Source organism: Danio rerio, chromosome 18, assembly GCF_049306965.1.
Source record: "Danio rerio strain Tuebingen ecotype United States chromosome 18, GRCz12tu, whole genome shotgun sequence".
In the NCBI taxonomy this organism is placed as follows: domain Eukaryota; kingdom Metazoa; phylum Chordata; class Actinopteri; order Cypriniformes; family Danionidae; genus Danio; species Danio rerio.
The window spans coordinates 16,835,750-16,848,782 of NC_133193.1; the positions used below are offsets into that span (position 1 = coordinate 16,835,750).

At 37.4% G+C, this 13,033-nt stretch overlaps 1 protein-coding gene across 10 annotated transcripts in view; it reads right to left on the reverse strand.

Moving 5' to 3' along the window:
• The window catches only part of ppfibp1b (PPFIA binding protein 1b), a 96,431-nt gene that overhangs the window by 12,223 nt on the left and 71,175 nt on the right, over nucleotides 1–13,033 (reverse strand). For 6 of the 10 annotated variants that reach the window (XM_009293504.5, XM_009293503.5, XM_021467669.3 and 3 more), the window contains 7 exon segments: nucleotides 11,919–12,016; nucleotides 11,503–11,562; nucleotides 7,979–8,039; nucleotides 7,306–7,477; nucleotides 2,577–2,718; nucleotides 1,890–2,021; nucleotides 1,297–1,447 (listed from right to left, as the gene is read on the reverse strand). In XM_009293504.5, the coding sequence (XP_009291779.2) occupies nucleotides 1,297–1,447; nucleotides 1,890–2,021; nucleotides 2,577–2,718; nucleotides 7,306–7,477; nucleotides 7,979–8,039; nucleotides 11,503–11,562; nucleotides 11,919–12,016 (816 nt within the window). 10 annotated transcript variants of the gene reach the window in all.

Below are 13,033 nucleotides of genomic sequence, written 5' to 3' on the forward strand. Positions count from 1 at the left end.
ACACAAAAAACCCACCCAAAATATTAGATTAATATTTTATTCAATTCTGAATTCATTTAAATTGAAATTAATCTAGTTACTTTAACTGTTATATATCTATTTTTTAAACCATTCAACAGCAGCAGTCACAGAACCACAACATAACCGAATCACATCGAAACACTGCACTTAATGTTGTGTAGATTACACTACCTGTTACAGTATTTTACTTTCGAAATGGGGTATAAAATCATCCCATTTGGCATTTCAAATTCTTTTAAAAACATAATTAGGTTCTGCTTGCCAATCCGACAATGCTTCTATGCTTGTTACTGCTGTTAATTGCAGAAAAAATGATCGATAACTCTCATGATAGACCACAGTGCGTTTAACTGCAGGCGCTGCGTGATGCGCGTGCACGCAAATGGGAGTCAGATTTTGATACAACTTTCCTTCACCTCCTCTTGCTGGTAGGGCCACATGGTTTGCACTATGCACGGTTCACTGTTAACTGAATGGAGTAGGAGCACACAGTTATGTTTTATTAAATAAGTTGCATATAAAATGTAAGTATCAAAACCACCAAATTTTGTCAACCCACCTATGCCATATTTTAACCACATAATCAAATTCAAAACCGCCCAATCTGGCAACACTGCTTAGAATCTCACAAGTCCGCAATATATTATAGCATTTGCTAACATGAAAATGAAACAAACATACATGCATAGAATAAGCTACACTGCCCAATATAAATGGTCAATTGTATGGACTTTGTATTGACCCACCATGATGTTTTTTTAATGTGGAGACTGCCACATGAGTGCAAAGCCTTGCTTCAACAAAAAATATTTGCAGTGTAACATTTGGTTATTAAACTATTATGAAAACAATTGTTCACTAGCTTTAAATTAATTCAACTAGTCATTTAGATACCTAGCACACATACTAGACCCATGTTGTTTATAAGTAACAGCTTAATTTGTGTTTAACTTAATTGTATATACACATTTTATTATATTTATAGTGTTTAATTCAGCCTATTTGTAACATTTTTAAATTGTTTCCAAATTAAAAAAAAAAATTTTTTTCTTCTCTCAATGCAATTTAATATTAGACAATTACAGTTTATAACACATACTATTAGTATTTACATAGTGTTTAGATTATAATTTTAAACTTTAATTTTATAGTCACTTGTATCCTCTGCTTTGTGTTTTCAGTATTGTAGTGTTAAACCCCAGTACGAATGAGAATCATTGCTATTATAAAATGCAGTGTTAAAACACTAAAACACACTAAAGATCAGATTCTCACTCTTTCCAAGTCATGTTGGGACGCCTGCAGGAGCGTTTGCCCGGAAGAGACCCACTGCCTCGCCAAAGTCACATACAGTCCCAATCCCTGCTCCTGCATCCAGTCACACACCTGCTCCCGGGACCATCGTGCAAATGGGGCATCAAGATCACTGCCCAACGCAAACATAATGAAGAACACACATACTGAGCTTTCTGAAATCTGACTGCATTTACTAAAAACATCATAATAGGCTTCTAAAGAGGAACAGAAGTACTCAAGATAATATAATGTGCAAACATCCAAAAAGGCAGGTGCTTAATTGCAAGAAACACTTCACTATCAATAAATAAAAATCAACACACTGCCAGTACTGCTCTCAAAAATCAACTCATTAAGTTAAAAAATAAATGTTAATTAAGGTAATAAGTTGATTAATTTTGCCAGGAGTGATGGATCATGTTGATATAGTGTACTCTTCTGAGCACTTGAAGGACTTGGTGTTGACACATCATGCTTAACTTAGTAAACTGATTTTTGAGAGCAGTATTTGCGGCATGCTGATTTTAGTTTGTTAATAATAAACGGAAGGTTTGATGACCTTTATGACTGACCTGTTGGTGTTCTGCAGGTCACGTGACCATCCCAGTCTGGGTCCAGCAGTGGCTCTGACTCCACCACGCTTAAACTCACTTTCTGATAGGTTATCATCCAGGTTGAATGTGGTTGACTGACTTCTTTTAAGCCTTAAAGATAGAGAAGTCATCAGTTCCACAAATCATGTTGCATTACTTGTTTTCATCAACCTTAAATGCCTCCTTTGGACAACATCTTGTACAATATTGTTTAGTCTTGTGTAAAAGTACTGTATAGTCTGTCTTAGGTTACGTGTAGAGTTTAAGTATTTAGTACAGTATATGCATAGTTCGATTGCCGCTATGGTATATTAGTAATGTTTAGGTTTAAAATAGCTCATGTCCAGTGCTGTGTTCATATTTATTGCTATGTTTATTTAAGTAGCACTGTGAGAGACACGACATTTCGTTCCACTATACGTCCACACATGTAGCCGAATGAAAGCTCGACTTGACTTGACATTCACACCTGTAGAACAATTGTTTTGTTCCAAAACAGGGATTAAAATTGTTACAATGTTTATTAATTGTTATATGTTTATTGACTTTCGTATTCATCATGAAGTGCGCATTTGCAGGTAGGAATGATGACATCCCTCTCTACTCATAACTACAATTATGGTACAAAAAAGTTGCAACAATACAGCAGCTCTGTTTCAGACTCACTTTCCAAAGAGTGCTTTAAATCCTTTGGACTTCTTCTTGCCCTCTGGTGAAATGGGGAGAGTGTGTGTGCTGTCGCTGTCAGCTGACCTCTGTGGCAGGCCTGCCAGATCCAGATGGTCAGTGCCGTCCCTCTCCGTCTCAGCTGTGCAAACAAACACAAACACCAGTAAGGAAAGTCCTGTTGTCGCCACAGCAAACTACGCTTCCCACAATACCACGGTCAGTCGAGCATCAAATAAACTGAAGATTATGGGAAGTCAGAAAAAGACAAGGCAGTTGTTTAGCTTGAGACCAGAGCAGTAAAAATGTCATGAATAACAGGAAGTTCAAAGAAAACAAAGCCCGAAAATGACAGTCTTCCCTGAACTACTGGAGTCAGCATCATAGGGCTAGATCACAGATGACTTCTTGTCTGGACTCAAAAACTACTGGATTGGGTTTATTTTAGGATTGGAAAAAAGTCACATGGGGATATGAAAGTAAACACAATGGAAGTAATCTGCTTGTTTTGATGTTTCTCAACTGGTGTGTCGCAACTCAAAAGTCGGTCGTGGAGTGCTTTTGTAGTGAAGTTAAATTTTTTCACATATATATATATCTTTACAGATTTTTAACCTTTATTTGATAGGACAGTGGAGAGGGAGACAGGAATGTATGGGGAGCAGAGAAAGAGAGAAATTATCAACAAATGACCCCGAACCAGGAATCAAACTCAGGTCTCTGTGAACACCTCATTAGCCGCATTTCCACTATCAGGCCAGTGCGAGCCAGGGCTTATATCGGGCCAGGCCGGGCCAATCGCCCGGGAGGTTGAGCAGTGAGGCCGAAATCATGTTGCGTTTCCACTGTGGGGCTAGTAGCTTGCAGCGCGTCAGCAAACCCCGCCCCCAGAACATCCTCCGAATCGAACGTCACTCAAACCGCCCACTTCAGCGAGAATCATGCAGATAAAGCACATCGTCACGAAACTATTAAAATTAGGAAAACCAAAACAAACAAATGACACGTTACTGTACAGCAGTACAACGCATGCCTGTGTGTTTTCATTCATCATATTCATTTACTCGCCGACCGACTCGCATCGAAATCCAGTGGTCTTGCCACCAACGGAGGGACCTAGCACAAGGAGCGCACACATCCATGATATAACACCACATATATAAAATTCTCCGTTAATAACTCGCTATAAAATGTATTTTATAACATCCTCTAGACAGACGCTGTCCAACATTCATCCCAAATGATCGGAGAGAACTGAAACATGATTATTTTTCCCTATAGGCTTTATGACACTTAATAGGTGATTCCCTTTATTTAAAGATGTTGCTTATTATATCTTAAGTAAATGAAAGTGTTCAGTGTTTCAGCACATAAGAGCAGCACGTAATAAAATATTGCCTATATTTCGTTGCGCTCAGCAGCAATGCACTAATAAAGCTCTTTATGTATTTTAAATTTCCTTTTTTAATTTTACCACGTTATATAAAAACATACACACTTGTTTGAGGACACAGAACACATTTTGAACTTGCAGTTTTCCCGTCTAAAAAAGTGCTGCGCAGCTGCAGACAGAAAAAAAGGTCGCCTATTTCTGCGTTCACTCACCCCGAAAATGCTCTGTTTGCATGATTTGATTAATTTCATCGTATCCAAATACTTTATAAATAATATTTAAAACATTTTCCGGTGTTTATTTATTTATTTATTTTTTAGAAAATCTATTTTTCAAAGAGGCTTTTGAAAAATGAAAGTTTAATATAAATTTGAAACAGTTTGATATAGTACCTAATTGTTATAGCTATAGCTTTTGTTAGTTTTATATTGGTTTATTTATTTAATGTGATTTCATTATAGGCCTATCTGATATTTGTAATTCTTTAAATTATTTAAATATAGCTTAGGCTATTTTATCTAGACATGACACTATTGTTTTGAGCCTACAAAAGCGGACATGAAATTTGTAAAGTTTAATGTCTTTCTGTTGTATTCATATAGTGTATTATCTCCAAAATAAATTAAAACAATAAAAATAAAAGAAAAAAAGCCGCTTGCGGCATCAACAGAGCTATGAATGGAGCGCTCTTTTCCTTAGTCTCACACACGCACAGGCATCTAAACGCGCAAAAACACTTATTAAACTTGACAAAACCTCTTGAAATCCTTTACTGTCTGCTGTGTCTTTAATATGGTGTAAAGATGCGTTATTGAAACATCAAAGAGATGCAGCAAAGAAAAGTGACTTATTAAAACTATCATTTTATGCAACAACCTTACATTTAAAAGAGAAACATAAGGGCGATCATATGCAAAAAAGACCCCAGCCTATAATTTGTTCCAGATGTTTTCTTTCTCTTATTTATTTATTTGTTTATGTGTTTGGCGCATGTACTCGTGTGCGATCGGAAAACTGTGCCCGCCTCTCCTTTCACTCCGCCCCGAAGCCCCGGCTGGCCCTCTTTGGCCCAAGGTATTCGGCGGGCCGAAAAAAGCCGGCCGCTGGCCCCAAGAAAGCCCCGCTTTGGCCCGATTAGGCCCCGGAAGTGACAGTGGAAACGCCACTGGCCTTGGCTCGCCCTGGCTCGCTCGCTTTAGGCGCGATAGTGGAAACGCGGCTATTGCTACAGTGCATCCGGAAAGTATTCAAAGCGCTTCACTTTTTCCACATTTTTTATGTCACAGCCTTGCTCCCAACTGAATTAAATTTATGTATTTACCCAAAATTCTACACACAATACTTCAAAATGACAATGTGAAAGAAGCCAGAAGCCAAGATGATGTGAATAAAGTTATACAGTACACTGTTCCCTTTGAAAATTTACCCAACATGTTCTTGGGACTATTTTCCATATCAAACTTGCGAAGTCTGAACTTACAAGGAGAGGATGCAGGACTTTAACTGTGTGTAGGCTACTTCAGCGTTTTAAAAATGCTCCGTTCTCGGCGCTCGAAAACTCTGGCGTAGTGTGGACAGATGGCGTAACTGTAGCAAAACTTATGCGTTTTCGCACTAAAATGCAATAGTGTAAACAGGGCCTCATACACTAGGGTCAATTTTAGCATAGCCAATTCACCTGTACCACATGTCTTTGGACTGTGGGGGACACCAGAGCACCCAGAGGAAACCCTCACGAACACAGGGAGAACATGCAACTTTACAAAATGTATTATAGAAATATAACAATATACATAGCACATAAATATTATATGTTACATATAACAAAAACTAGTTTGGCGTGCTATTTAATCTTTATCCATCAGTATGTTATTCTTTCAGTGCATGTGTATTTTAAGTTAAGTGTGGTGGAATGTGTGAGTATGTATATGTAAGATTATTGACCATGGGCTAAAGTGGGTCCCATAGCCAAACCAGCATAGAGTAAAGTTTCCACACATCCTATTACCTCCATTCATCTGAACAGAGAAAATTCTATCAATAGCTGTTTATGACCACTCTTTAGTTAGACCACACAATTAAAGTAAATCTCTTACAAAATCATGTTGTTCACTACATTCTCTGCACTTGTTTTGAAAGAAGAATCACTGTTTGACCAGTTTAGGTAATATTTAAATATCACAATCATGTATTTTTAATAGGATAACAGCACACCGCTAGTATAAGTACCATCTCTAAGATCAACTGGCACAGAATCAAGCCTCAATGTACATTAAAGTAACCTAGATTTGAGGAGAACATAAAGAGCTGTGAGACAGTGGTCAGGAAATCTGAGAGCTGGGTAATGTGGTCAGACAATAACAGATCCTATATAATCTTCATCTCGAAGGGCTGACACTGGTCACCACATGAGCTCAGTGTTTAAACATGTTGATTTAGGCTATTATTTTGACAAGAGGACTTCAAACCACCCATAATCTCCATTACCTCACTGAATATCATCTCCTCCTATAAAGAAGAGAAATGAAAACAAACCAACTAAATTACTTTCAGGAAGTTTTCTGAATTTTTTTTTTCTAAATCAAGCGTGTATGAATGAAGATGAAATAAGCTTTGTGGGTCCTTCTACAATAAATCAATGATCACAATCATTCACGTTTTCAAAATTAATAAAAGTGATGCATCTATGCGTTTATAAAACAGCAAAAATATGATTTACGTCAAGCACTCTTGTATGTCTTTAAATATGGTAAAGGGACAGCACATACAAAAATAAAATTGTGCCAACATTTATTAACCTTTCACTCGTTCCAAACCAGTATGACTTTCTTTATTCCATTGAACAAAAAAAGAAGTAATTTTAAAGAAAGTTGGAAACCTGTAACCATTGACTTTCATAGTATTTGTCTTTCCTACTATGGAAGTCAATGGCTACTGGATTCCAACCTAATTCAATTTACTTCTTTGGTTTTCAACAGAAATATTTTAAACCACTTGAAAGCAAGTAAACAGCAAAGTTATTTTTGGATGAACTGTCCCTTTAAAATACTGATTTTGAGCAGAAGCAGTGCATCTGTTTTGAAATGTTACAACATGATATTCAACAGATTACGGTCCATATTTACAAAGCACCAGTGTAAATCCCTTTGTAACATCAGCAATGAAAAGTTGTGTATTTGTTCAGGTTTTAGTTTTTTTGGTAGCTCAGATCTTGTGATACACATTTTAAAGCCAGAAGATGAACATACAGTAGCACAAAAAATAAATAAATAAAATAAATAAATAAATAAAACTCAGAACAAATAGAAATGTATTTATCTAGAAAGAGAGTCTTACATAAATTTGGGGCGCTGGCAGTCCTCTTGCCACCCTTGAGCTTGAAAAAGCCCCGTCCAAATGATGATCTCATTTTCCTGGTGCCAAAACTGTCATCCTCAGCAGTACCAGAAGAGCTTGTCGATTTGGATGGTAAAGTAGTGATCTTGTTGAACTCATCAAATTTTTTGCTCTAAAACAATGGAGAAAATACATTTAAGTAACCTCCAATGAATTAATGTAATATAAGACACTTCAGAAGAAAATACACCAGAGAAAGTTTTAGAAAAATTTTATATTATATAGGCTTCAACTTGAGTGACATCTAATAGTTTAAGCCAGTGGATAACAAAACATGCCATTTAGTTGCAAGTGATTATCAAAAATGATCTGGTAGACCACTTCAACTTTCCTATTGCAGAAGAATGAAAAGTAATTGTAATAGAAATTTGTACGATGGAAACAGTTACTTTCTTTTTAAAACAAACAGGAAAAAAAACAACCTAAAGGTGTTATTTTATGGAGTGACTTTTCAAACATTTGAAAAATGTGCAACAGAAATTGTTTCAATCTTCTTTAAATCATCAAAATTATACTGTACATAGTCAGTACATTGTCTATCCCAAGCAAAACTAATATTCTCTTTTTGAATAATATTTTCTTTAATTTAAGTATCAATGGAGTTAAAATGGACCTTTTCACTGGTTCCCCCATCGAGGTTCCCTTGGCTCCCTGATTTTGTGGTTTCTGAACTCCTAAAACATGAAAAGATATTGTTACTATGACTTTGCCAGCATACAGATGATCATAAACACTTGCATCTAAACATCAAACCACTATCTTAAATGAATAGTTCACCTATAAAAATGAAAACTGTGTCTCCATTTATTCTCCTTCAATTGTTTTCAAACCATTATGAGCTTTTCTTTTTCTATTGAACATAAAAAAAGTTATTTTGAAGAATGTGAAGGATTAGCATTTGACATTCATGGTAGGAGAAAAATATGATGTACATTATAAAAATATCTGTAAATTAGCAGTTTTACATATTTTGTGATTCATGTTTTTATTTTTTTTCCAGTTTATTTATACTTTTGAAATGCATTATGGTACCTCAAACAACTTTTGAACATTGAAATGTTTGAAAAAAAAAAAACTTTTATTAAAATTTTAATAGTTTGATGAGAGATATCGTCTTGGTTGGTGTTGTATATTATGGTACAAAGACCTTATACATAACTGCCAGTACATTTTCTGTTATTTTACAGACTTATTTATCTAAATATAATTTCTTATATTACTTCAAACTACAAAATGTCCATAAAAGTCACTGTTAACACTTTAAATTAGGTCACAATTCATGTTTTTAACTACTGGCTTATTATCTGCCCATTATTAAGATATAAACTGTTCATTAGTAGTTATAAAGTCTGATCTTATTCTGCATTCCTGATCCTACCCAAAACTTAAACCCAACTACTACCTTACTAACTATTAGTAAACAGCTAATTAGTAGTTTATTAAGCTAATAGTGATAGTTAATGGTTTGTCAATACTATGAATTGTGACCAAAACTAAAGTGATAGCAAGTTAGTCAACTTTTGATGTTGAAAATTCAACTCTGCAGTTTAACAGAGCAGAGATCATTCATTCATTCATTCATTCATTCATTCATTCATTCATTCATTTATTTTTTTGTTGGCTTAGTCCCTTTATTAATCTGGGGTCGCCACAGCAGAATGAACCGCCAACTTATCCAGCAAGTTTTTACGCAGCAGATGCCCTTCCAGCCGCAACCCATCTCTGGGAAACATCCACACATACACACACACTCATACTCTACGGACAATTTAGCCTACCCAATTCACCTGTACCGCATGTCTTTGGACTGTGGGGGAAACCGGAGCACCCGGAGGAAACCCACGCGAACGCAGGGAGAACATGCAAACTCCACACAGAAACGCCAACTGAGCCGAGGATCGAATCAGCGACCTTCTTGCTGTGAGGCGAACATGCTACCCACTGCGCCATTGCGTCGCCAGAACAGAGATCAACATCCCATAATTTCCAACAGTAAACAAGCGGAAAATTCTTGTAAATCACAAAATACAGAAACTGTTAAATAACAGATATCTTTTACAGTGCAAGTCAATGGCTACAGGTTTCCAGCATTCTTCAAAATATCTTCATTTGTGTTCTGCAGAAGAAAGCAACTCAAAATGGAGCAGAAAGTGAGTAAATGATGACAGAATTTTAATTTTTTGGGTGATCACTTTAATGTGTTTGTAATCAGTTTCTCTCGGTTGTGCCATTTAAAGGTGCAGTAGGTGTCTTCAGAAGCATTTTTGTTGTGCTGGTTGATAGTCTCTTCACAATCTAATAGTTATGACTAAAGTAAATGATCTAAATGTATTTATATGTGTTTTTATATTTTGGGCATAAAGGCATAAAACAAAAAAAATGTTCATCTAATTAAATAGAGTCGGGCCGACATCTCTCATATTTCCGATAAGTAGCCCAATCTGTCTGTCAGATTTGAACAACTGCGCAGCTTTTTGTGCGCAGCTCCGCCGACCGCTGTTTGTGCATAGGCGTGTTGCGCATCCACGAGAGAGAGAGCATAAGCACATGATCAGCAAAAACATGCTGAATCAAAATTTTTTAAAAACCTGAATCACTATTGGAGTTATTTTTGCACGCTGGAGAAAGGATGACACCATGGCTGAAGGATTTCTCTTAGACAGTTTTAGCTTCACGCAAAGCTGATGTAACGTTAGATGTTGTCGTTACAAATAGGTTATATCTTCACAAAAGTGTTGTTCAGCCACTAAACCTTCTGATAAAAGATTGATAAGACTATTTTCAGTTTCATAAGGGACCTTTTACAGCATCGATAATGTAGATTTATATCAACAAAACACTATTCCGCCTAGTCTCTCCCTATATTGTTAACCATGCAACTCTAAATATTCACTCTGAAATAGCATGTCAGTTTGGTTTGCAGGCCGCCAGACAAGCACTAGTTGCTTTTAACACGAGAGAGGGTTCTTTTGCTGTGCTCGTGTTTTAAGGGCCATGACACCCCCCACTTTCGGTTAAAGTCTACTTCAGAATTTTTTCAAAAGATGCATGATTAATGGGCGTGGAGCTCCGCGAGCATAGGGCAGGAGTGGGCGTGGCCAGCAGGGGAGAAGGGGAGCGAATAACTGTTGTTGACAGTTAGCTCACAAAATGAGACAAACCGTGAGGAGACGCATGAGTTTATAGTTCACAAAGTTAAAATGCAAAGAAATAAACAGTAGTTTAATGCCCTGCTACATTTTTTATTCGTAATTTCATATACACATAACCACAATTTATATCATTATAAAGATAAGTGTGTTTATGTCAACACTATGTGGATTCTCCCTCAATCCCCGTGTCTAAATTATAGATCTTGAATGCAGACTCAGTGCAGCAGGTCTCCTGACCTGTCTATTTTAACCATTAGCCCTGCTGGTAATCTAGAGGATTTAGGCAAACGCAGCAGCACGGCGATGTGTCTGAATGTGAACGAACTCCTGATAAAAGACAACGTCCGCCATTCTTCAATTCTCGTGCTGCTCTCCCGACAAAAATGCTTGCAGCACACACACAGCTTTGCTGTATGATCGGCCCTGACAGGATCGCGGGGAAAAAACATGCAACAAACCCTGTGGATCATGGAAACAAACACAAACAAACTGGCAGGTCTGCCTTTGGAAAGCACGTGCTCTCATGAATAATTAAGCAGCCGGCTCTTCTCATAGGATAAGAAAACTCCGCTATGAATAATAATGAGAAACCGACGCATCATCATTGCTCTTGCAGTTCTGCGCTACGGCGCCGATTTTGGTCCCGCCCCAAAAATTATTTTAAACCCGGAAGCTGAAATTAGCTGACAAAAGCTCAAAATTATCCAGTTTTCCCCACAATTAAAGCTGACAGGTGCTAACACTGTCTTAACTGATGCTCAACACACACAAATCTGTTAATATAAAAAAAAAAAGTTCTCCAGGGTGTCCTGAACCTTTAAGGAGGCGTGGCTCTAGACGGGGAGGGACTGTGATTTTGAGATTTATGCTAAGCTGTTAGCATTGTGGAAGATCACCTACTGCACCTTTAAGGTTACCCAAAAATTGGCATTTCAAACGGTGCCATTTTTGTAACCTCCGGACTCCACCGGACGCACATACTCACTCGGGACTCTCATGTAATGGGGTCTCCTGTGACTGATCTGGCTCCTCGCACTCTTTATCACTACAAAGGACAAACACACAAGCATTGGGATGCAGAGGTGGTGGCAAAGCATGATGGGTAAGCTGTGGGGTGTATAGTAGTGCACATGCAAGAAGGTGAAATAACACATTACAGAATGATAGGATAGCATGAGAAGGGTGACATGATAATGAACTCAATACAGGTGATTGACGACAAGCACAGAAAAAAGGATATTAATGAAATAAAAACACTATAAAGGAGACGTGCTTGGAAGTGTCAGCACTGAGGATGAAATGCTTAGCTAGGATACAGCAACAGTTCTGAGGTGGAAGATTTATCAGATGAGGATCCTGCATGAAGAAAAGGTGTTTAATTGTGCTGATCTGAAACTCTACCTTGACTGCATGTGTTCCAGGACTGAGTCGCTGTCTGCTTTGTCTGGTGATGACACTGTGAGCGATGGCACTTGGAGTGTACTGACGAATGTTGAGGCCTACAAATAAAGACAACATATAGGGCAAATCATTTATTTATTGCTAATTACCTAATAAATCTAGTTAAGCCTTTCAATTGCACTTTAAGATTAATGCTAATATACTGCAAAATAATTAGCAGAATATTACAGTGCATTCGGAAAGTATTAATAGTGCTTCACTTTTTCCACATTTTTCATGTTACTGCCTTATTCCAAAATTTATTAAATTCATTTATTTCTTCAAAATATTAAACATAATACCCTAAAATGACAATGTGAAAAAAAAGATTTTTTGAAATTGTTGCAAATGTATTAATAAATTAAATTAATTAAAAAAAACGCCAAATCACGTGTACATAAGCATTCACAGCCTTTACTCAATACTTTGTTGATGCACCTTTGGTAACAATTACAGCCTCAAGTCTTTTTAAATATGACGTCACAAGCTTGGTACTCCTGACTTTGGGAATTTTTGCCCATTTCTCTTTGCAGTACCTCTCAAGCTCTATCAGGTTGGATTGGAACCGATTGTGTACAGCCATTTTCAGGTCTCTCCAGAGATTTTCAATAGGATTTAGGTCTGAGCTCTGGCTGGGCCACTCAAGGACATTCACAGAGTTGTTGTAAAGCCACTCCATTGATATTCTGGCAGTGTGCTTCGGGTCATTGTCCTGCTGGAAGATGAACCGTGGCCCCAGTCTGAGGTCAAGAGCACTCTGAAGCAGGTTTTCATTCAGGATGTCTCTGTACATTGCTGCATTCCTCTTTCCCTCTATCCAGACTAGTCTTCCAATTCCTGCTGGTGAAAAACATCCCCACAGCATGATGCTTCACTGTAGAGATGGTATTAGCCTATTGATGAGCGGTGCCTGGCCATTGTGCTCATTTAACCTTAATTTAATCTTCCCCAGCCGTGTGCCTCGAGACAATCCTGTCTCAGAGGTCTACAGACAATTTTCTTCATCTTCTTGCTTTGGTTTGTGCTTTAACATGCTCTGTTGACCCTGGGACCTTATATAGACAGTTGTATGCCTT